At 43.6% G+C, this 25,284-nt stretch overlaps 1 protein-coding gene across 13 annotated transcripts in view; it reads left to right on the top strand.

Annotated features, from left to right (window-relative positions):
• Positions 1–25,284, top strand: part of GLYR1 (glyoxylate reductase 1 homolog) — a 63,871-nt gene that overhangs the window by 8,766 nt on the left and 29,821 nt on the right. For 8 of the 13 annotated variants that reach the window (XR_009746973.1, XM_061473868.1, XM_061473871.1 and 5 more), the window contains 7 exons: positions 4,414–4,552; positions 5,174–5,416; positions 8,384–8,470; positions 9,377–9,433; positions 10,523–10,573; positions 10,692–10,765; positions 12,579–12,678. Coding sequence is in view for 12 of the 13 variants with exons in the window: in XM_061473871.1 (XP_061329855.1) it covers positions 4,414–4,552; positions 5,174–5,416; positions 8,384–8,470; positions 9,377–9,433; positions 10,523–10,573; positions 10,692–10,765; positions 12,579–12,678 (751 nt within the window). In the remaining variant the exon portion in view is untranslated. Of the gene's footprint in view, positions 1–4,413; positions 4,553–5,173; positions 5,417–8,383; positions 8,471–9,376; positions 9,434–10,522; positions 10,574–10,691; positions 10,766–12,578; positions 12,679–13,784; positions 13,899–14,198; positions 14,301–15,348; positions 15,512–16,316; positions 16,497–16,992; positions 17,118–17,473; positions 20,868–23,011; positions 23,069–25,284 lie in introns of those variants that run through there. The other 5 variants (XM_061473866.1, XM_061473865.1, XM_061473872.1 and 2 more) reach the window with 5 other exon arrangements.

Raw genomic sequence — 25,284 nt, 5'->3', positions numbered from 1 at the left:
TCTATGCAGAGCTCTATATAGCCATACTACTGTATAGCACAGCCAGCTGGCATGTTGTTAGGCATCTCTGCAGGCAGAGTGCCGTACCTGAAAATGACTACAGTAAAAACTTTTCCACCTCTTCCTGGTATCTTGGGCTGTGTAAGTACTCTGCATCAGTTTTTTATTGCACAAATTTGAAAAACCTAGTACTTAGAATTTCTTTCAGTATTGCCCTGCTGCTTTGTTTTCTTTTGCTCAGTATGCCCTCCCTTTAGCTGCATGGGCAGTCATTCTAATTTAGTGTGGTCATTTTTTTTGTTTTTTTTTTCCATGAAGATGTTTACATATCAAATCCTGTACTTGAGCCATTTGAGTTGTTTTACTGATGGAAATTGAGGCATTCCCTTTTAACAGCAGGAAACCCATTCTGATTTCTCTGTTTTGTTTGTAAACAACCAAGGAGATTTCCCTTGACTTTTGAAGTTGGTTGTGTTAGCATTTAAGGTGGATATCTATACTGGTGCAGTGTAGAACATGATGAGTTTTTTCCTAGACTGTAGTAAGTACCAGACGTTTCAAGATACCGTGCCACTGTTTTCCATCCCTAAACATACAGCTTGCAAAAATTTTATGTTTGTGTACAGTTCTCGACTTCCATTTCTATAATTTATCATGAAGAAGTAATATTGGAACAGAGTGGCTCGAATGCTGAGTGGTTAAGGTCTACTTGTCTGTGCTAAGCTTGTATCATAGATTTGAGTCTGGCAGCTCTGGTTGCATCTTTCCACTGCCACTGTTTTCCATGCAGCTCCAGGACACATTCATAGTATGTGTTAGGAACTTTTCTTTAAAAGCATTGGAATTTTTGAGTATTGTTCATAAATATAACATAGATTTGACATGAGTAGTGGTTTTATAAGAATGATATTTTGGAGAGGGTGAGGAAGGGTATGGAGAAACTAACAGAGAAACCCAATCCTAACATGTACCTTTTTTACATCTTTTCACTTTTTGTTTAGCCCATTTTTTAACAGATGTCGGATGACTCTCTGTAGCAGTATGAATACAACTTCATCTTAAATATGACATCTTCAGTAATGTCATTGATGCTTTTCTAGGCATTAATTCATTGCTGAGTTATCATACAGGTTTGTGTTGGAAGGGACCTTAAAGCTCATCGAGTTCCAAGCCCCTGCCACAGGCAGGGACACCTTCCACTAAACCAGATTGCTCCAAGCCCCGTCCAACCTGGCCTTGAACGCTGCCAGGGATGGGGCAGCCACAGCTTCCCTAGGCAACCTGTGCCAGTGCCTCATCACTCTCACAGGGAAGAACTTCTGCCTAAGAGCTCATCTCAGTCTCCCCTCTGTCAGGTGAAAGCCATTCCCCCTTGTCCTGTCCCTACAGGCCCTTATCCAAAGCCCTTCTCCAGGTTTCTTGTCAGCCCCTTTAGGCGTTGGAGCTGCTCTAAGATCTCCCTGGAGCCTCCTCTTCTCCAGGCTGAACAAGTCCAGCTCTCTCAGCCTCTCTCCAGAGCAGAGCTGCTTCCGCCCTCGCATCATCTTCGTGTCTTCCTCTGGACTCTCTCCAACAGCTCCACATCCCTCCTGTGTTGTTGCCCCAGAGCTGGACACAGGACTGCAGTGGGGTCTCCCCAGAGTGCAGCAGTGGGGTAGATGAGCCCAGAACCCTCATGTGTGCTGGGCTGCATCCCCAGAGCGTCAGCAGCAGGTCAAGGGGAGCTTCCCGTCACCAACACCCCCAAGTCCTACTCCTCAGGGCTGCTCCATCCAGTCTCTGCCCAGCCTGTACTTGGGATTGCCCTGACCCAGGTGCAGCACCTTGCACTTGGCCTTGTTGAACTTCATGCGGCAGGCATTGGCCCACCTCTCCAGCTTGTCCAGGTCCCTCCGGATGGCATCCCTTCTGTCCAGCACGTCGACCGCACCACACAGCTCCATGTCATCAGCAGACTTGCTGAGGGTGCTCGAGCCCAGTGTCCATGTTGCTGACAAAGATGTTAACAGCATTGGTCCCAGTATTGACCTGTGAGGAGCACCACTCATCACTGATCTCTACTTGGACATGGAGCTGTTGACTGCAACTCTTTTGAGTGCAGTGATCCAAATAGTAGTTCCTTTTATATGTTGTGTGCTAGAGGCCTCTTACCTAATATTTGACTTTGTTGGCATTGAGGTTGTTGCTTAACAGAGAGATATCTTGTGTCTGAACATGAATGATTGTTTTGGTGGAAAGTTCTTTTGTTTTCAAGTGTTCTGAGCAGAGATATATTTGTACCTTATAGAAGGTTGTCCACCTAAGTGACACACAAAAAAAAACAAAGTGGAAAGGAAAAGACTTATATTACTGTTTGTTTTTTTTTAATTTTATTTTTAACATTGAGACAGCATTTAAGACTTTCACTGATTAGTTTGCTTCTGAGATCACTAGGTCTTTGTCCTAGAGGATCGTAAGTGCCAGGATGCATCTTTGAAGCTATGATCCAGAAAGCTTTGTGATTTAGATGTTCTCCATAGCAAAGGAAAAGAAATGAGAAAGGAAGCTAATGGATATGTGTGGTGAGGAGGGATAGGATGTGCAGAAACCTAAGAGAATGCCGTGATAGAAAAAAGTAATTTTTATTTAGAAATTCAAATTTGGCAACAAGGTTTATCACACCTTATTATAATGTACTCCAAAATTTTGGCACCTTCATATACATAACGGAAGGGTTTTGTGAGCTGATGTTGTCTAGTATCGCTGACTACCACTCAGAGGAGCTTTACAGTAGAAGAGAATTTAAAGATACAGTTCACTAATGTCTGGGCAGCTAGATGGGATTCTTTGAACAGTTGCCAGATGGCAGACTTTAATCTGAAAGTAATAATTTGACTTTTTAATTTATATTAAGTCAGTATTATGAAGAAGATGTAAACTAAGCAAAGATTGAGCTTTGCATGCAAAACAGTACTGGGGTCTGCTTCAAGACTATGGGCATCCTGGTGTAGTCTGCAGTGGTGTTGTGGGAATGATGCCAGTGTGTTTTGCAGTCAGTTCCCAAAAAGCTGCAGTCTGCTTCAAGCAGATGGATTGCTTACTACAGTGGCTAATGCCAGCAAAGAGGATTTCCATAGTTTTAAAGAGTTTACTGAGTTATATTCATGAAGAGAGGACAAGCAAGATCCAGAAAGGCATAACAACAGTAATAATAATTGCTATTATTTTCATCTTTATGTTCAGCTTAGCTGTGTGACATAATGCTTACTGTGTCTGAAAAGGCAGCTATTAAACCATTTCAACTGCTTGCAAGAGCTAAACTGCACTGGAAGATACTTAAAACCTATAACCATGGCTAGTTGATGTTTGTAACAGAGATGTTTTGGGACCAGAGAAAATCAGTTTGATTGGGTTTTACTGTGTGCTCAGAAGCGCTGTTAGCCATCGTAAGGTCAGGAAAAGCTTTTCTAAAACTTACGCAGGTTGTTTTCAGTTGGATGGAAGTAGCTTTGTAACAGTGTAGCTGATAAGCCTGGGCTTGAATCTGGGGAGAGAGGAAGGTAATCTGTTCTCTGAGAGCTGTAAAGAATTTTGAGAGCAAAGGCATTCCCCTAAGCCACAGTGAAGGAGTGATAGAAGAACTTGTCAACCTCAAGGAAGGCAGAGTTAGTCACCCTATACTTGACCACTTAAACATTTGGTAAATATCAAGAAGTCCTATTTAGCAGCAGTGGGAAGTTACTTGAGTTTCCTCATAGGACTGCAGCCAGGTTAATGCTGTGCTACTGTACCAGTTCATCTTAAAATATCAGTAGTGAAGAGTGATTCTTTTCCCTCAAAAAATGACATTTTTGTGGTTTTGTGAGGAATATCAAGGTACATCAGAAATTTCTTCAGCAATAACCTATAGTGTTTGTGCTCATTTTACTTGTGATTTGGTCTATTGAGATATGTAATTTTGCTTTTTTTTTTTCTCATGTGTGCAAAGTATGTTTGAACAGGGGTGGATGGCTCAGAATTGTTTTGTGACCCCTGCTTTCAACAACCTCTTGAGCAGTTTCATATTATTGACTACCTTGATTATGGGTATTTCCCCTAGTGATACAAGAGCAGTCACTAGGCTGCCTCTATTCTAAACAAATACCTGTGATCACATCCAAAAGCTGTCTTGCTGACTGCATATATGAATAGCGCTTAGAGTGGAGCACTGCTAGCATAAGAGGATATAAAACTTGAGAGAGAAATGAAGTGCCAGAAGAAAGTTCTTGGTGAATGCAGAAATCACAGCCTTTCAGGCTGTAGAAAGCAAGTGAATTTGGGCTGCTATCATCAGTAGCTCTGGAGAAAAAAGGTGTATCTCTGCGGTTTCGGAAGTGGGATGGTTGAAAAAGTTCCTGTTTGGAGAATATAACTAACCTATTTTCTTGTTTCTAGTGCTTGGATCAAAGTGGAGCAGCTAAAGCCTTATCACCCTCACAAAGAGGAAATGATAAAGATTAACAAGGGTAAGCGCTTCCAGCAAGCTGTGGATGCTGTAGAGGAGTTTCTTAGAAAAACCAAAGGCAGGGACCAGGTGAGTGGTTTCTTTTTCACTCTGTGAAAAAAAAAAAAACACCAAGTCTGGCATGCATAATGATCAGGTCCATTTCTGTGTGAAAGGAGTTTGTCACATCTGGCAAGGTGAGGGTGGGTTCATTTTCACACCTTTGGGGTTCTTTTTGAAGTTTTTTTTTCTTGTATCCTCTTTTCTTCCATGTTTAGTCTTGTTTGATGGGAAAAAGGTGGTGTTAAACTGATGGAGAAACTGAAGAGGCTAATACATCTGCTTATGATGATTTAATAAATTAGTCTTAGGTCTTGGGCTAGAAGTTGGTATCTGCTAATCTTGTCTTCTGTATACTGGAAGTGCATCTATCTGCACATGATACCAGCAAGTCTTCAAGTGGCCTGTTCTGTTACTCCTTACTTAAACTGATGTGTTTTTGCAGGAGATCTAATCAGGAACTTCATTCACCAACTTCAAAGGGCTGACAAATATCTAGTTTTAAATAAGTTACTATGCTGTTGTTTTGCTTGTTAGTAATCAGCACAGGGTCTTTCACATCCTTGGTTTTGCATGCAAATCATTCCAGCTATTCTTTTCTTTTCTTACCATCTTCTGTAATCTTTCTTATCATGTTCTGTAATCTCTCAGGCATCTTCCCATAACTCCAATGAAGAAAAGAATCGGCATAATTCCAGTGAAGAAAGAGGCAAGCAGTCTGCTGGTGAAGAGAAACGCAAAGCCAGTTTCCCTGAAGGGAAGTTGAAGAAGGGCACAGGGGAAGGAAAAAAGAGGGTCTCTTCTGTCTCATCAGAGAGAGGATCAAAATCACCTTTGAAAAGAGCCCAGGATCAGAGCCCCCGAAAGCGGGGGCGTCCACCCAAGGATGAGAAGGTTTGTGTTATGCATGTCCACCAGTGCCCTGTGGACTTTACAGATGGACTCAAGGGTTGACTGGCACCTTGATTAACAGGCTAGCAGGAAGAGTCAGTTCAGTCTCAAGTTTTTTAAGCTGTACTGTGTTACTACTTCTAGACCATTTGGCCCCCTGATACCTTTAGCAAGCATGTTGTTGCTTCTTCCTGTAATTTTCACCAGTTAGTTATTTTGAGTGGCTCTTTTCACACCTTGAGAGAGCTTTGAGAGCTGTATCCTGAGACTCCACCTTTCGTCTTGCCCATCCCTCAAGTTCAGTTTGTGTTGGAAGGTTTAGTGAAGACATGGGTCTTCATATGATTCCAGACTTCTCCCATCTCAACTACTTGGTATGGTTAAATGATTAGTAGTCTTACCACTTCGCCCTCAGTACTTAGAGGGGGTGCTGTGTTCTTAAGTGCTAGGTAGGGCTTAAAGAAGAAACTCTTGTAGCCTGGGGAATCCACCAGAAGAATTAGTTGCTTTCATTCCAGCTTCTATGCTGTAGGATGTATTTCCATCCACATCACAAAGATCCGAACTTGGAGCATTTTATGCCCATTAGTTCCCTGTTATTTCTGGATGTTGTGGTAGCAGCAATAGCCACCATTACTTTGTCTACCCTCATCTAGAGTTTCGGCCTCTTTATTTATTGTGGAACTCACTGTTGTGGTCCAGATCTTCCTTTTCCAAATGGATAATTGTTTCTTCAGTGGAGCATTGCAATGTGCATGCTCTGTCTTGAGACTGCACCAGAAGACCATTGGAAGACCTCAGCTGATAAACCGTACGGCAGTCTGCTTGCTCACCTGTGCTCCAAAGGGATCATGTTATGCCATGCTTCACAATCTTTACTTTCAGTGTACTTCTGGTTGCAAGTCAAGACGGTAGTCTTTGATCTCCAAAATGATGAATGGATTTGCATCCACTGGTTGAACAGCAGACTCTTTCTTAATGTAGTAAAATGAAGCTGATAATCTCAGATAGTAGCTGTGAAGGAAATGCTAGATTTTTTTTAGAGCCATCTTCTGTTAAATGAGGCTGTACAACAAAGCCCATCAGTTTCTCCTTTTGGGGAGGAGCTGGAGGAGGGGAGGAACAGATGCGTATTTTGAATTTTTACTAATAATTTTAGAACTTGTGACTTGACTGATGCAGGAAAATACTTCTCATGCAACATACTTTCACCTTTCATAGTGTCTTGCTATGAGCCTGTTGTATCTTCACATATTTCTATTACAAGGCCACAGGGCCTTTTTTGCTGCTTGCCATATGCTTTTGTGTCTTTGAGCTAGATTCATTCCAAAATTAATCAAAACTAATCGCTGGGAGAATTCTGATCATGCTGACACATTGCATGCTTAGGTTTTACAGTATTGGCTATCTCAGAGCATCAGAGTGCTTTGAGTGAGTTGGGGTAGTAGAAATTATTTTACTGGCAAATTGAAGGGGACTGGTTTTAAACAGCATATCACAAAGAGGTGACCAGCTATGTGATAAATGTCTAGCCCAAAATCATGAAAGTAAGCAGGCTAATGTAGGAAAGTAGCTTCTGGAAAGTAGTGTACTGACAATTAAAAGGAACTGCTGTGAAAATATAATAGTACTGCTGTAATACTATTTTGCAGCCTGTGAAATAATTTTAGAATCCTATTGTTGTCTTGCCTGGTTCTCGTAATTTCCCCATATCCTTAGCTCTGGGGTAGAAAACACTAATGGCACTGTCCTGCATTATTGCAGTGTTGGGATTTGCGGGGTTTTGCACCATCACAGTCCAAATTGTGGTTTTCCAAACAATGAGAATGCACAAAATTCAAGAACCCAGTTGTTGCTGAGGTGTGTTCTAGATAGAAAAGCTTTGTAGGCGTATGTGGTCATTCAAATACTCTTGCTTTTAAGCTTACATGCATGTTTTCAGAGAACAAACATGACTTTGTAGGTATCAAAGCAGGTTTCATCCGTGCTTTACCAGTTGAAACAGCAGCATGATCTCTAAGGAGAGAATTTTAGTGTGCAAGGCTCTCTCTAGACACTTTAAGGTTGGAGACTTGATGTGTAAATTCTCTCTGCTAACAGATGAAACAGTTGCATCAATCTAGGGTAGTCCTAGTAGTTAAGACTCCAGCACTCCTGCTCTTACCTTTTTTGCAAACAGTGCTCTTCTCTTGTGATTCTGCATAGACACTAAGGTACATTGTGCATTTGCAGGAAGTAATTTTGGAGGAGAGATAATATTATTCCATTTCTGAACCCTCATTTCAGGAAGCTAACACATACTGTGCAGAAGTCCTTTACATTCTCTTCATATAACATAAGACCCTGTATGTCTATAGCTTATGTCTGAGCTATAGCATGAAGACTTATTTTAACCTATATATCTTTGGAAAATAAGAAAGATAAATTTTAATCTGTTCAACAGTTTAAAAAAAGAATTATCATGACATTACAAATCATGGGCGTGTTGAGGGAATGGGACAATCCACATGTCAGTTCTGTCTCATGGATTGTGCAAACCTGAGCAGATGTGACCATCAGCCGCAGGCTTAAAAGGTAGGCTACTTGTTTTTAAGATGGGAAAGTTGGAAGAGTTAGACCTCTGTGCAGAGGTCTGCATCCACCAGAGGAAAATGCTGGATCAAGTCTGATCATTTGTTTCTCTGTTCGTTGCATGATTACACAATTGCGATGATTCCTCTTACATATGAAGAATGGATTCTCCAGAAGTGATAACTATGATTGATTTGCTTCGTTGGCAGTTCATGTTTTCTTCACCTCACTTGTGTTTACTAATACAGTGTGTGTTTAACTATGAACACTTCATGGAATGTCATGTGACATGGAAGTCATTTGTAATGCTTTTCAAAACTGTGTGCTCGTATTATCAGCTTGCTGTGGCCAGCCACTGAGCCAGGTTGTAAGCTCTTTCTGCTCCTCCTGTCTCCTCAGGACCTCACAATTCCAGAGTCAAGTACAGTGAAGAGAGTGATGACTGGAACAGTGGCTGGATTTAAATGGCCACCAAGTGTCAGTGAGGTAAGAAACTTTACAATATATGTGATTTAGGAACTGAGTTTGTTGAAGCAAATCTAGAACCTCTTGTCTGGGCTGTAAACCTGTGAGATCTTTTCCTCTTGTAGGAACAAAAATGCTCTTGTTCTGTCATTCTGAAGTGTAACAAAGCTAGATGATATCCTGGGCAATTAAGACTGAAATCTCATTTCCCAACATACTACTTTGTGAAACCATTTGCAGATTCACACTTAATGTGAATCTGTTTTGCACTTCTTGTTTCAAAAATATTTCTGGGACTGGCTTCATAGAACTGAAGGAGGTGATGTGGATAGGCTCTCCCTGTCTGAATATTATCATACAGAATAGTTTCATTTGATTTCTCTCATAGGCAGCTTTTGGAAATCTTTCATTTTTTTTATGCATAAATATGTGTTCAGTAAAGCAGAGTAAGAGCAGTGTGACTGAAGGGTAGTGCTTATGATGCTTACTGGGGAGGTGAGATATTTGGGTTTACAGCCCTTGTTCCTGTTAATACGGGTTGCCTAGCATGTGACAGTGCTAAGTGTAATCCACAGCCAGTTCCCAGAATGCTGTTTTAAGGAGTTCCCTGGAAGCTGGGAAAAAATGTTTTCATTCCCTTGGGAAGAGGAAGAAGTGGGATATGAGATCTCTTCCTCCCATGTTAATCTTGCTCATAATCTTCTCTGGTTTTCCAAAGCTAGAGGAATTTGATTTGAATGGATTTGAGAATGAAACACAATGTAAACTGCTTAATTGAAACAGGCTGCTTGATACAGCTGATATGTTTAATAAATATTTCCACCTTAATCTGCCATTCTTGTGGGGTTTGGGAGAACAAGGAAATTGTGCTGTGGTTGCTCAGTGACTCTGGGAATGTTTCTTAGCCTGTGCTTTCTCTCTCTGTAGCCTGTGAAGGACAGTGATCCACACTTCCATCACTTCCTGCTGAGTCAGACAGAGAAGGTGAGGATTTGGCACACAGGATTATTCTCCTGGTCTGTCTAGTTTGGCATCCTGCCCTGTGCTGGGATTAAGTACAAGGAGTATGTGTAAAGAGTTCATCACAAGAGTATCATACAAAAAGAGTATGTGATGCTCTGTTCTTCAGGAGCTAGGGGCAATTGGATTCTCATGTGTTTAATTACTTCCTAGCCTTAAGGTTTAGAATGATTTGGCATTGAGTTCAGTGAATAGTTTAAGTAATTAAAGATAATCTCACACCAGGATTTGACAGCTCTGTGTAAATTCTGTAGACTGAATGTTGAGGGGTAGGAAAAGATGGTTTTCTGTTTAAAATCCCTGTTGTTAGGTTGTCTTCTGTTGTCCTACCACTTCCTTCATCTGGATGAATTTGTCAACTAGCTGAATATGGCAGGATTTCCAGGACCAGAAAAGCTCCGTGTAAAATGTAGCCAACTTATCTCCTGAGAGTCAGAAGCCTTGCAGGATTTTATCTTCAGCAGTGAACATCAGGAGGAAAAGAAGTTATCAAATCAAATGAAAAAGGATTTATATTTAGCTGAGGATCTGGGCAGAGCCAGAAGGATTAAGAGCAGCTAACAGTTGTAATCTAGACAAGCCTTACCATAAGCAGCATGGGAGGGAGCAGCCTTCACCTTAACATTTGCTGACAGCCACCTGCCTTCTCGCATTAACAAGAAGGTTTTGCTTCCACAGCTGTATGGACTTACTGGGCATAGGTAGGAGGCAAAGGACTCTATGGCAGCCTTTCAAGATTTCTGTTTAATTTGGGCCAAATGTGAGAGTAGGGTTGCCCTCTCCTTGCCTCTAGAGGAGCCAGTCATGCAAACTACAGATGGAAGTTTGCAGTACCTGCTGGGGCAGGGTGGGAAGGGAGGAGCTTAGTGTGTTGCAATAGGGTTTTTTTTTTCATTATTTTCTCCCTTTGAAGAAAGCCTAAGAGCTTTCCTCCTTTGCATATGGTGGTGGGAAGGTGAGCTGCCTGTTTTTGTCTAACAAGGATTTGTCCATTTGCTAAGCACAGCAAATCAGCACTGTCGTTTCCCTGAATGCTTTGTCTTCTCCATGCAGCCAGCTGTCTGCTATCAAGCCATTACAAAGAAGCTGAAAGTTTGTGAAGAGGTAAGGCCAGTCTTGGTTTTGGTGGGTTTTCTTATTGTCTTGAGGACTTAAAGTTCCTCCAGAGCTGTGCACTCTATTTTTTTTTTTTTTTTTCCCCTCTTGCCTCCCCCCACCCCAGGAAACAGGATCCACCTCCATCCAGGCAGCAGACAGCACAGCAGTCAATGGCAGTATCACGCCTACAGACAAAAAGTAAGATCTCCAACGCACTTCAGCCATTTCCCTTTTTCTCCTTCCCAACTCAGACATGCAGCCATTATCCAGCTTGTCACTGAGAATAAATAAACCTAATGTTTCCCTCTGACTACAGATCTCCTCTGTCCTTGTGTGAAAGTCTGATTTGGGGTGCGGAAGAGGAGAAGGCAGCTAAAAGCAAACGGGGGCTGTACAGTAGAAAAAATTCAGAATAAGGTCTGGCCTGGATAAGTTTGCAATTCAGGGCTTTTCTGCAGTTGCCCTTTTCCTGTAAGGCATGCTGCAGAACATTAAGCATCATTATTTCCGAATGCTGTATGAGGCAGAAAGATAAAAGGGTACTTTTCTCCTGTAGTGCCTGGCAGTTGAGTAGGATTATTTAATCGCTCTCCTGAGCACATAGAAGACAAGAGTATGAGGGAGATGTGTTCTCCCACCGCAAGAGCTTTGCTGTGTAGTACGTGAGCTTTCTGGTTTCTTCTAACGTACCCCTTCTCCTTTCTAGAGTGAGAGAAGCCTAACTTGAGCTTCCTGTTTCACTCTGTAACTTCTGCTCTGTTCAAATTGAGCTCAGGCCACAGCTTGCCGTTTGCCATTAGGGTCGTTCTCGTGAGATGTCAGTTCTCAACTGTACTCCAGGGGAACTACAATAACAATGAATCTGTTCAGGTAAAATTGTCTCACAGGAATATGTGGTTCAGAGGTGGGTTGGGAGAGAAAGAGTATCTCGTCTGTTTTAGAGACTTGAAAATAGGTGGACCTTGTTTAAGTGACTTGCTCTGACTTGTCTAAATGAGTTTGTTCTAACAAAGGCAGCATGGCTAGCTGGGTGAGTGCAGGTGGCTTGCAAAAGCCAAAGCACATCTGTAGTGTGGCTAATTCTGAAGAATTAACTGAGGAATTGCCAGGCAGATTTTGTCATGAAGTTACATCAGACATGTAACTGAACACTTCAGAATCTCCTTATAGAGTTGTTGGTTTGGTAGGAAGCTGCATGATGTATAAAAGGATCCTTGCCGCAATAACTGCAAAGGAATTCCTGTTGCAGGTAACTATAGGGGTGGAGCTTTTTAGCACGTTGTCTTTTTCTTGAACAGGGAGAACAGAACTTTTGCCGGTTTTGGGAGGGGAGGAGGAGGAAGGCAGCTGGTGTCTGGAACTATTGTGCCGTTGCTCATGGTGACCTGTACTGGCCTGCTGCTTCCTTTCTTTCTGTGCCTGTTTGAAGTCACAGCTGTGGAGCAGGGGCTACTTTTAAGCATCACGCACAGACCTAGCCCTGTCTAGTTAGGTCTGTGTGTGATGCTTAGCCCATCAGTCCTTGCTGAGCTTTATTAAAATAAAGATTGTAATCATTCAGTAGTATAAGCACATCATTGTACATGTGACTTAGTTTAAAAATCAGGAAAATTAATTAGAGAAGCACCTGTTGATCTCTGAAAGTTCCCTTTGTCTTCAATAAGGCAGTGGCTGGCAACAGAAAGCAAAAGAGGAATAATTTTGATAAAACAAATCCTCCCAGACAAACAAAAAGCCCAGACCAACCAAACCTGTTACATTTTGATAGTCTTCTGAAGCAGACTAAAGAGATTCTTCAAGAAATTGTTAGGAATGCTTGGTAAGCAAAATAAACACTAGCTTGCTTTAAAAGCTCAGTATCTGCCTATTCTAGCTGTGGCTGCAGTTGAATGTGTTTGGTTTTGGGACTTCTTTGCTGGTGATGCTCCAGGGTTTGTTCTTCATCTCCAAGACCATGAGAGGCTGGCACCAATTGTTTTCTCTTGCATTAATGTTTATCTCTTCCTCGCAGGATAGGATTTCTAGGACTTGGCCTAATGGGAAGTGGCATTGTCTCCAACTTACTGAAGATGGGTCACACTGTCACTGTCTGGAACCGGACTGCTGAGAAGGTAGGCATGTGCTTAGGGTACAGATGATGAAATTTAACCTTTTCTAAATGTGGGAGAGGGTGCCCAGAAAACACAAGTATATGCTTGCGACCTTGTTTTTTATTATTTCCTAGGTGATTTTTGGGAGCCACTTTTGACTAGATGAAGCTATAGTCTGTTATAGTATGGTCACTCCTATGTGAACAGTCCCCATCCCATTGCTATTTTGTATGAGAGGAGAGAGTTGCCAGAACAATTATAACCTTGTGTGTGTGTTGGGGAATGCTATGTAAATGGCCTCTGGAAATACTGCTCATATAAATAGACAAGTCATTGTCTCATGGAGTCAGACAAAAAGACTTGCTTGGGAGTTGATCTCAGGAGTGGTGTTTTAAGATGCAGACCACAGCCTTGTCTACACATCCATTGTTCGGTTCATGTGGCAGTAACAAAGATTCTGTTGAAAACCTGCTGTGTTGTAAGACCAGGATGAGAAGGGTTTTATAGGTATATTCAAAGTAAAGATGGAGCTTATATTACGCTTGTATTCTAGCCAGTATTATCCTTTGTAGTGGAAGAGGAAAAATAGGTAACTAGGGGAGTGGCGGTACTTGGATGGTACTGTGGAATATCAAAGGCAGGAAGAACACTGTGGTTACTTCGGTAAAAGAGACTGAAAGATTTTTTTTCTTTTTTTTTTTTTTTTTTAAACTGCAAAAACTGGCTAATATGAGGGGATAGAATAAGAAGGAACTAAGACTCTGAAGCAGCAGGCCACTGAAACATGTCTCAGCTGTGCGTATTCCTGTTTACTGTCCACTAACGCCTTTTTCTATGTCTGTTTACCATTATTCTCATCTCTCCTCCAAACCTGACAACCTTCAGTCTCTTACTTCACCAAAGCATTCTCTTTCCTATGTTTTTCTTTGAAGTTCTTCACCTGGGGGTTCAGAAAAGCTGCAGAAGAGCCCTTGTATATGTGTATGGACAAACCAACAGCTGACAACCCAGTTGCCTGACTCCTTTTGAATTTGGTTCTAGCAGCAGACTTTGTTTCAGCAAAATGCTAGAGAACCCATTTGCTCCAGACTTAATTTTTCTTATATTTGGATTTGTGACTTTTGCAGTGTGATTTGTTCATCCAGGAGGGGGCACGGCTGGGAAGAACCCCCGCTGAAGTTGTCTCCACCTGTGACATCACCTTTGCCTGTGTATCAGATCCAAAAGCAGCAAAGGATGTAAGGATTAGCTCTTATTGTTCCTCCACCAGCTAGACTACATGATACAGTCACTGCCAGTTCTGATTCCTACCAGCCATGGTAGGCTGGGTAGGTCATTGAAGGTGCTGGGCAGTGCAGCTGTGTAAAAATAAATGTCCCAACAAAAACCATACTTTTTAAAAACAACCCCTGGGGGCTAGGTTTTGACATCCCTGTAGGAGTCCACCAGTGCAGTGCCAGCCTCACTTGAACTGCTTTTCTGCAGGATTAGAGTTTCTTTGCAGACACCCTATTGCTTTACCGTTCTTCTGTTCCCCACAGCTGGTACTGGGTCCGAGTGGAGTGTTGCAGGGTATTCGCCCAGGGAAGTGTTATGTGGATATGTCCACCGTGGATGCAGATACAGTCACAGAGCTGGCCCAGGTAATCACATTCAACTGAACTTCTGACATCTGTGATTCGGCAGCAGTACTGCAGTTCTTGTTGCTTCAGGCAGTAAGCTGTTGATAATAAAGATGCTTCTGAAGATTCTTGAGCTTCTTTCAGGAAACACTCAAGTCCCAGGAAAATAGGACAACATAAACTGTCAAATTTTCACTAGCAAACAAAGTTGGACAAGACATTCCCAGATGATAAAACAAAGCCTGTAGATTGGGCAGGGCTATTAGGTGGCACCAGTGCAGACAGCAGCCAAATTTTGATCCCTTAAGAGGTATTTGTAGCAGATTGGTATTCTGTAACAAGCTGGAGAACAAAGCACTGTCTAGATTAGTAACTGCCCTTAAATTGATAAAATGCATAATCATCTATTTTAAATGTTGTGATTGGGGAAAAAGAATGCCTTCATGTTTCATTTTGTAGAAATATAGAGAAGATTTCTATAGACACGTTCTGAAGTAGTATTTTCTTTCCTTTTTGACATCATTATTGTTATTCTCTGCCCTAAAGGCAATGTGTGGTGTTGCATGAGGAAGGGGAGCTGGTTTTGGTGAAGTTTCAGCAGACATGTTGGTGATGCAGTAGTGTACAACATGAATTGGGAGAGTGAGGAGTTGTAATATTAGTAAACCTATGGCTGAAGAGATCTCTCAAAGGCCTTTCCTCTTTGCGGAAAAAGAGGGGGGATATCTTCTTTGATTCATAACACCACATGTACAGCTTCAGCACCGGTTCCTTGTCCATTACTGATACCATGGCAAAAGCACCTAAGTTCAGCTTCTTAAAACACACACAGTAGTGATGGGTGTAGGAAAGTCTTGCTGGAGTGTGAGGGCAACTCTTGGTCTTGAGTACCATTTGCAGGATGGAGCGTGTGTTAGTGTTTTCCTCTCTTTGTGTCTAAGCTACTTATTCTGCTTTAAATTCTGTCCTCAGGGACATGAATGCCCTAAACAATGGTCTTGCTGTACTGCCTACACAGCATCAATGCATGCTGTTCATGCACAGCTAACCAGAGATGCTCTTTTTCCAGGTGATTGTGTCCCGGGGTGGTCGCTTTTTGGAAGCACCGGTCTCAGGAAATCAGCAGCTATCTAATGATGGGATGCTTGTGATCCTGGCAGCTGGTGACAGGGGTTTATATGAGGACTGCAGTAGCTGTTTCCAAGCGATGGGGAAGACCTCATTTTTTCTAGGTAATTGAAACACAGAGGGCCTGATGGGAGTTTCTTAGTAAGTGCAAGGACTGAGAATTCCAGCAAGGAGTCCAAAAGGCATATGTGTTCTCTATTTCTTGTCTTCGTAGGCAGTATGCCTGTTCTTCTGGACCTTGACTGATTTCAGAGCTTTCAGCCTAACTGGAGGTTTAACTGGGGTTCTTTAGTGTGGAAAAGGGAAGGCTTAGTGGGGACCTTAGTGCTCTCTTCAACTACCTGAAAGTGGGATGGAGAGAGGAGATGGCTGGTGTCTTCTCCCAAGGAACAAGTGACAGGACAAGAGAAAATGGCCTTAAGCTGCACCAGGGGAGATTTAGACTGGATATTAAGATCAATTTCTTCCCCAGAAGGGTTGTCAGGCATTGGAACAGGCTGCCCAGGGCAGTGGTGGAGTCACCGTCCCTGGAATTGTTCACAAACCATGTAGACAAGGCCCTTGGTGACATGGTTTAGTGGTGGCCTTGGCAGTGCTGGGGAACAGTTGCACTTGATGATCTTAAAGGTCTTTTCCAACCTGGTTGATTCTGTGATTTTTCTTTTGAATACTGGCTCATTTTGGAGAATCCATGATACTTTTCATTTTAAATCTTACTTTTTTACAATTTCTTCCTTCCCTCGAGTACTTGCAAAATGGATAAGTTTCTGAACTTTTTCTTTCTGGGGAAACGAGAGTTGCCAAGTGCTTGATATGAAGAGTCTGGTAGTGTTAATACTGTGTGGGATGGGGGAGCAAGGCTGCTGTATCTCTTCTGGAGGAATGCCCAATGGTATGTCTCACTCCCAGGTGAAGTAGGCAATGCTGCCAAGATGATGCTGATTGTCAACATGGTCCAAGGCAGCTTCATGGCAACGATAGCAGAAGGACTGACTTTGGCTCAAGTGACTGGCCAGTCCCAACAGACCCTTCTGGATATCCTCAATCAGGGACAACTTGCCAGCATCTTCCTGGACCAGAAGTGCCAAAGTAAAGTTCTCTTACATTGTTTTATTACACGACATTTGCCACAACTTAGCAGCATTTCAGATAATGGCAGAAGGGAGAAAATAACCATCCCATCTTCATCAGCCTGGGATTCTGGGTACTTTAAGCATTCTGGAAATGAAGAGCTGAGTTTCATTCCTTTCCTTTCATAGCCAGGGATTCTGAGAATTCGCCCCAAGCTCTGCATGGTCTACAGCCTGCTTAGGATTTGAGTTCACAGTGAGGATTTCACTGGACCAGGGTATTAACTGAAGTGGAGGGCAAGCTGCTTTGCAGTCAGTTTGCTTTGTCAAGTGGGCAGTAGTGACATCTGCTGTGGCCAGGTAAAGATAGAGGGCAGAGAAACAGAAGAGCTAAAAGCAGTGTTCCCAGTGCTCAGCATGGGAAAAGGAAGTTTGGTGTGGAGTTGCATGCCCTTGCAGTGTGGGCTTGATTTACTTTTGTCATGCTTATTTTTTGCATGCATTCCTCTCGACAGATATCTTGCAAGGAAACTTTAAACCTGATTTCTACCTGAAATACATACAGAAGGATCTTAGATTAGCTATTGCGCTGGGTGATTCTGTCAACCACCCAACTCCAATGGCAGCTGCTGCCAATGAGGTAAGAGTTACTCAGTTTTCAGATGTGTGTTGCTCAACATGTCTTCAGTAGAGCCATTTGTCAACAAGAGCCAAAATCTAAGAACTACATCATCTCTATAACAAGGGAACAGTATTGAAATACATTTTGAGTAGGATGGAACTGAATTTATTTTTATTTTAGAAGCCCTTAGAATGTCACATCAGTAAACAGAGATGGCCTCACCAAGACCTGGTGTGTTCTGATTTGTGCTGCTCCACAAACTTGACATACAAAGCAGTTCTCTGGTTTGCAGTGGTCAGCAAAGTAGTTTTTCTGCTGGGGAAAGGCTTTGCACACGCGCAGGCACTGATACTTTCCTAATTTCTCTTCTCCAGGTCTATAAACGAGCAAAAGCATTGGACCAATCAGACAACGACATGTCTGCAGTGTACAGGGCCTACATCCACTAGGCTACACCGTTCTTACTCTTAATACTATGATTATTGATTAATATTATTATGATACTGGGTTTTAACTCTGGACCAGTCCATCTCTGTCTTTCCATTTACTTTTATATACAGACTTTGAGATCTGCCATGGAGGCAGCTGCTGCAGTGAGCCTTCCCCTGGTGGCAGAAGTGGGGGGGAGGAAGGGGCTTGGATTGTTGCAGTCTAATTAGAAAAATCCATGCCATGCACTGACAGTCATGGAACAGAACAGTGGCGGCTTGTTCAGAAGCTCTGAGGCAACTCTGCCAGAAATCTGCTGCTTGGCTGCTTTTATTTTCCTCTTTGTATGCTTGTCCAAAATGCTGTTTCTAATGATCCCTTTTCTTCTTTGCCGTGAAAATAATGCGTGTATTGGACTCTTTGTATCTAGAGGACAGGTGACATACTTCCCATCTACCTATGAATATCAGTAAAGTCCTTGGTCCCAAGTAAGGTGAGGAGCATTCTTGTTAATTGGCCACTGTTAGAGAACAAAGCACCTCCCATGGAGGAGAATGGCAGTTCAGAAGGTAATGGGATTGCACACTGTCTTGATTCTGTTTCATTTTAAACCTCCACCTCCCCAAAACGCTGATGGAGGAATTCTTTGTACAGTTAAGAACAGATTACATCCATGTCTTCTCCTGTACAGACAGCTTTAGCTTAAGAAACACAAACCTTCATGAAAATGAGAGAATGCCGGTGTTAAGTGAGCCTCCTAAAAGGCTAATCACAGCTGCCCATCCCAAAACCAGCATTGAATATCAACACATTTGCATAGAAAATTGCAAGAGTAACATGTAGCCTAAAACTGAGGCAGAGATACTCTGGGGAAGGAGCAAACCTTAGGGTTGCTCCTGGTCTTAGCTTATGTTGTGTTGCTTCACTTGCTTTATTCTTGTTTTTTTTATCCTTGTAGACAGTAATGATGACAAAGGTGTCTTGGATTACAGCAGTGTCACAGAGTGATGAGTCTGAAAGGGGTGAAAAGAACAATTATAGAGCAAAGAGACTGGGATTCCTGAGCTGCTTCCCACGCTCTCTGTCTGGCCTTTGCATGGTCATTATATCCCTTAGCCTGTTTGCCCATCTGGAAAGGTGGGTGATGAATGCCTACCTCACAGGGATGTTTTTGTGTACTGATTTGTGATCTTTATACATGTCAGGTTTTCCATATATGTTCTTAGTGTTACTACTCTGGGCATGACACTAGCACAGTGTGAAACTTTTTCCTGTGCCTGTGACTCTGTGGCCAGATAGCAACTTCTAGAAAGACTAGGAAATAAAATGGGAGGCTAAGGCCACTCACTGCTGAGCTTCTAGCTTTCTAGACTAGAAATATGGGACTTTAACTGCAGATGCCAAGGATGGAGAGCAGAGATGCTCTCTGTTGCTAGCAGAGTAACCCAGAGCCTGTCTCTCAAAAAATTCACAGAGCATGTTTGTTTTTTTTTTTTTTCCCTTTCCTCCCCATTCACACTTGCTGTTCTCAGCATTAGCCTTTTAGGAGGGTTCTTGCATTTTAGACTTGAGAGTTAGTAAAATGCCAGTAAGAAATTTTATTGGCCAAAATCTCTTCAGTGGCACAGTCTCCTTTCTTGGGTTGGGATTCTGACAGGAAAGAAAGCAGATTCAAATGAGACCATGTTCCTTTAAACCTGTGAGGTCTGGCCCTCCTGCCATCTTATTTTTCTGGTAACTTCATGGCTGTATAAGGAAATGTTCCTGTGGGTTAGGATTTCTTACCAATCCTGCTTTGTGCAGCATGTGCATATGATTCAGGGGCACCTTATTAAGAAACAGAGAAAGTATCAGATACTTGTTATGAATCGTAACATCTAACACCTAATGCTGTAAATGTTACTTGTTGACTGTTTCACTGCCTGTGATCACCATTATCTGTGGGCTAATAACTGTGTTACACATTATGTCCTCTGGTGAACATCTAGTAGTAGAACTTACGCATCAGTTTGCCCATTTGTCAGTGGTATGCGTGAACAATACTAGTTATACATGTTTCTTAGATAGTGCAACTGTCATCCTGCATGTAGATATCCATATTAAAGGCACATATAACTACTCAGGATAACCAGCCATTAGCCTGCTTTTGACACACTTGCGCTTCCCCTGTCCAGAAGAGCTCAGCTGTTAGCATCAGAAGTCCTTGGTTAAACATACTGCAGTTAAGAAATCACTTATGTGAATTGTGTATTGAGGACATCTGGGGAAATGGTGTTTTCGGGGGCAGGAGGTAAGTTTTAGGTCTTATAGTCTAAGAAATCTTTTGGGAGGAAAAGGAAGGTACTGTCCCTGGTCAAGAATGAAACTCTGCTGAGCCAGTGCAGCAGCATCCCTGCCCTGTCCCTGCAGAGGTCTTTTGGGCGAGAGTGAAGGTGAATGGTTCTGAGCAAAGGGAATGGAGGATCTCCCTCTTCTTTACTTTGTGGTGCCTCTGGATGGAGTGAGAGTACAAAAGGAGGTCTCAAGTCCCGTGACCTGTATTTCATAGTGAACTCAACTGTATCTGTGAGCGGGAGAAACGCTCCCTAGCGCCCTGCTGCTGCAGGTTTTGTTTTCCAGAAATACTGTAGTACTCAAAATGGATTTGATTATTTATGTGGGAGTGGCAGGTGTAGACTACTTCAACACTGTAATTTATCCTGAGAAAGACTGACTGCAGCTTCCTGGTGAGGAAGGTGGATGTGGGGTGGCTGGAAGGTGAAGTACACTCACTGGTGGGCCAGGTAGGAGCAGGAGGAGACTGAGGGCTCTGACGCGGATATGGAGTGAGGAGGGAGGAAACGGTGAAAACCCAAATGCTTCAGATGCCGTTTGAGATGAACTCATGTCAGTCTCGCTCAGATTCTTGTATTTATGTCTGTAGCCTCTGAACATGGATCTTCATCTGTTCTATGCCTGAGATTTGGGGGAGATAAAAGGGCGAGGGTGAGAAGCTCTAATAAAACTGGCTACTCAGTGTTGTCTTAATATTGTTGAGAATTCTGTAAAGTTCCTTTTATGAGGATTTCTGTTTTGGCAGTTTGCTTTTTTTGACTCCCTCCTTTTTAAAGAGAAAATGTGACACTTGTGAAAAGCTTGTAAGAAAAACATTTTTTTCCTAAATGATAGATCCTATAGTTAATTAAGGTTGTGAATTTTTATTTTTTTGCGTTGTTTTTAATTAATGTTTGTCATTCAGAATAGGATGTGTGAAAATGTTTAAATGGCAAAACAAAATTTTTTTTTGTGCAATTAACAAAGCTACTGGCAAAAAGAATAAAACCTTTCTTGGTAACACGATGTTCTTGTGACAGTTCCTAAAGCCTATCAAACCTCAAGTGTGGCACTAAAGAATTGTGTGCATTCCTCAAAACATTCAAAACTCGGAGATGCTGGAAACCAGCAGCATGCCTGAGAGCATTTTGGTCCTTGCAGAAGCCTGATCTTGTCAGTGAGACACTGCAAAGGATTAATGGGATAGATTCCAGACTCTACATGCAGAAGGCTGTGTGCATCTGGGCTAAGAGGAGGAGGAAGGCTTTGTATTAAAGCAAGGAATGCTGAGAGGTGGAGGCCCAGGAATTTTCTGATGTGGGTGACTTCTTGTGTTGGCCAGGTATTGGGAGCCTGGTGCCCAGTTGCTGTGTCTGGAGCACCTGTCCTTCTGGCTTTTGGTGTTTTTTGCGCAGTAATGCTTAAGAGCACCAACTCAGCAGTGAGTGGGGTTTCCTAGGACAAGATCACCTAACTGAAGTGTTTGTAAGCTCCAGAATATTGCTTTTTGATGATCCAGGCAGCAGTTGCTGTCAAACGGCAGTAGCTGTTCGTTTACTGAGGTGTAAGGGGCTAGTACTTGATAGGCTTTAGCTAATATGAATGACAGGTGCTACAGTAAGGAAAACTCTGGTTTAGCACTGTAATTAAAAGCAATGCAGAAGGTGGGGGAGCAGGGCCACCACATTAGAGTTGTGCCTACAGCAGAAACAGGTAGTAGCAGAATTTTACATGCTCTGTGAATGAGCAGTACCTTCCATTCCACAGCCACCTCACTGATGCAGTGAAGATGATGGTGCTCTTTGCTTCACCACCTGTCACCCGCAGTAAATCTAGCGTTAAAACCCACTAACTTCAACAGAGAGTTCAATGCCAGCATAAACTTACTGCAATTTCAGAATTTTGAGAGGAAAGTGATGAGACTTCCAAGTCTTTACCCATTATTCACAGAATCATCGCAGAATCACAGATTGGTTTGGGATGGAAAGGATTTTAAAGCTCATCGAGTTCCAGCCCCCTCCCATGGGCAGGGACACCTTCCTTGGACACTGCCAGGGATGGGGCAGCCACAGCTTCTCTGGGCAACCTGTGCCAGCACCTCAGCACCCTCACAGGTGTGAGAAACGAGCTCAATTCTAAAAAATTTATTAGGGACAAAGTCAGTCGTTCAAAGCAAACAGCGCTGGGTGCATGACCATAGCCAGAGGCGCCTTGTTGTGCCCGTACACAAGCTTTTTATCCATTCTCTGTTGCATCAGCCGAATACATATTCAGAGTTATCGCGGGAACAGGGAGGAACTATTACAATTGCTTCTCCGAAAGGATTTCCTGGTTTCCTCCTTTCGGTGCATGCTTTGTGCCTCCTGGTGGTCGTTTCCGGGATCTTTGGGAATGAAGTAAAACGTCTTCCTCTAAGGTGAACTTTTCACCCTCGCTCTTGAGCCAGTTCTGACCAGTCTTGTGGGTGTTAGTTCTTTCAGTTTCTCTCACTGGTGTTACATTACAGGATGGTCATATTTGATAAGCTTTTATCTTGTGCAGGCTACATATGCTTGGTGAAAGCAAAATTTCATTAACCCTTTATTACCTCTCACACAGGGAACAACTTCTGCCCAAGATCTCATCTCAATCTCCCCTCTGTCAGGTTAAAGCCATTCCCCCTTGTCCTGTCCCTACAGGCCCTTGTCCAACCCCCTTCTCCAGCTTTCTTGTAGCCCCTTTAGGCACTGAAGCTGCTCTTAAGGTCTCCCCTTAAGGAGCCTTCTCCAGGCTGAACAAGCCCAGCTGTCTTACCCTGGCTCCAGAGCAGAGCTGCTCCAGCCCTCGCAGCACTTCAGGAGCCTCCTCTAGGCTCGCTCCAACAGCTCCACAAGGGCAAAGAAAACACAAGAGGTACACAGCTTGACTTGGGGTTCCAATTTTACCCAAAGTGACCTATCTCTTAATCACAGCGATGGCTAGCAGGAGATAGGAAGAATAAATACCTCTACCGCTGGTACCATCCAACCGCTACCAGTGTCGCACCCGCTTAACGTCACCTCGCCGCGCTTCGGTTGCGCAGGGAGCGCGGTGCTGCCCAATCAGTCGAGGCTTCGGCTGCGTTGCTGGGCAGAGAAACAGTGGTTGTAGCCAATGGGAGCAGCCGAGGGCGCAGCGAAGGGGCGGGGCCGGCGGCGGATGGTGGTATGGCGGCGGCAATGGCGAACGCGGGCGAGCGGATGGTGTTGGTGAGTCGGCTGGGCTGGGGGGCTCCTCCTCTGTTCCTCTGTTCCTCTGTTCCTCTGTTCCTCTGTTCCTCTGTTCCTCTGTTCCTCTGTTCCTCTGTTCCTCTGTTCCTCTGTTCCTCTGTTCCTCTGTTCCTCTGTTCCTCTGTTCCTCTGTTCCTCTGTTCCTCTGCTCCTCTGCTCCTCTGCTCCTCTGCTCCTCTGCTCCTCTGCTCCTCTGCTCCTGCGCTGGGTGGTTAGCCGCAGCCCCCTGGCTGGCTGCGGCGCTCTGTGAATGCCGCCCTGTCACCGCTGCGTGCGCTGCCGTGGGGCTTTGATGCCAGCTCCGGGCTCCGGTGCTGTGCTGCCCTCAGCACTACTCCTCCTCGCAGAGCCCGTCTTCAGCTGTTGTGGCGGCCCTCGCTGAGCTGGCCTCCACTGGCGCAGGGATTGCTGCCGCTTCTTGCGCTGGCCGCGGTTGGGTCCGGGCGCAGGTGGGTACCCTGCCTACGTAAATCACTGGTTGAGTTACGTGACCTTGGTGTTTTTCATAGCCCAGTATCCTGCTTGGTGGAGGACCAGCCCCAGCAGATGATAGGCAGGATAGTACAAAGGGTAAGGGGCTAAAGCTTAAACAGGGAAGATTTAAGTTAGATGTAAGGAAGAAATTCTGTACTGTGGGAGTAGTGAGGCACTCGAACAGGCTGCCCAAGGAAGTTGTGAATGCTCCATCTCTGAAAGTGTTCAAGGCCAGGCTAGACAGGGCTTGGAGCAACCTGGTCTAGTGGAAAGTGGAAGGTGTCCCTGCCTGTGGCAGGGGGTTGGAACCAAATGGTCTTAAAGATCCTTTCCAACCCAAATGAATCTGTCATTCTGTAATACATGTCAGAGCAGCCTTGTTGCCTTGATAAAGGTAAGGGAAGATGTGGACCTGCTGATACTGCGGATGCCTCCTTGGACACAGTCTGCAAGAAATAGTGAAAGCTTCCTCTCCAAGGAGGGAACTTGAGAGATGCATCTGGACTGGACAGAAAGCCACATGTGAAAACCATGGTTTTCTAAAGCTACTGTGCTTTAGAATGATACGACTGCATTCCCCCAGAACACAAGGCGTGTAGTTGTGCATACATGGTGAATGAACTTGACTTAGCATAAAATCAATACTGGGGCAGGAAGATCTTGTGCAGTCAGTTGGGGGGTGAAAGATACCAAAGATGATGTGCAGTGGAAACACGTGCATAGCAGCAGTAGGGTGGCGGAGGCACTTGAAGGTGTCTGTGTTACCTGCGTGAGTTCTGTTCCTTTGTGAACCTGAGGGAGAGTGAGTGTAACAGAGAACAAAAGAACAAGGAATCCAGTATATTGGCATGATGCCCAGAAACCCAAAACAGGATTAAATGGTGAAAGTCAGTAGTCCTGCAGCCACACTGGTTTGAAGGATAACGGAGAATCCTGCCTAGGTTATAGTAGTGTGTACCTGCTTCAGGTGACCATTTGCAGAAACAGAACTGGCCTTGTCCTACTCTTTATTTAGATAACTGGTGCATAAGGTGACATCAGGGAGTAGTTATTTTGTGTTTTTCATGGTGAGCAGGGACTATCAAGCGGAGAAACCACAGGCTTAAATTCTCTGAGTTGACCACACTTCTCCATGATTTCTGTGGGCAACCTGCTCAATTCATTTCCTTCTGGTAGTGTCCATGTGGAAAATTTCTCTTCTAAGGCAGCAAGTGTCAATCTCTTCTTTGTCCCTTGCTTGCTCCTGTCACCTGCTTCTGTGATGTTTTTCAGCATGGGGCCTTGTGGTTTAACAGTAATCCTTAGCTGTGTGGTTTGAGGATCTGCTTTATACAGGCTTCCCTGCTGGCTGAGGCTGAAGGTGGTGCTGCCAGATCTGAGCTTATTTCTTCCTGAATTTGCCCAGGTGATGGGGTGTCTTCAGCTTTTCTGTCCTGCCACCCACATTTCAGCTTAGGTTTACTTTTAGGCTGCTGTTGCCTGGTAAAATGTTACAGGGTGGGGGAGGAGAAACGTTTTAGGTATTGTCTTTGTTTCTCACTACCTAATTTGTCTGCAAGGTGAGTGTGTTTTGCCATTGATGGTAATTAGACTTTATCTCAACCACAAGCTTTTAATCTCAGTTTTTTCTCTTATCCTGTTGAGGAGGGGGAGTAGGAGAGGCTGAGTGGGTATCTGGCTGCCCAACAGTCAGGGTCAGCCCATTCCAGCAGCTTAAATAG

This window comes from Pezoporus flaviventris, unplaced genomic scaffold (genome assembly GCF_033815535.1).
Source record: "Pezoporus flaviventris isolate CSIRO_AGI_PZ_B2104156 unplaced genomic scaffold, CSIRO_AGI_Pfla_v1 ptg000078l, whole genome shotgun sequence".
Taxonomy (NCBI): Eukaryota; Metazoa; Chordata; class Aves; order Psittaciformes; family Psittacidae; genus Pezoporus; species Pezoporus flaviventris.
The sequence above is the reverse complement of the archived record's forward strand: the minus strand, read 5'-3'. Positions and strand labels throughout refer to the sequence as shown.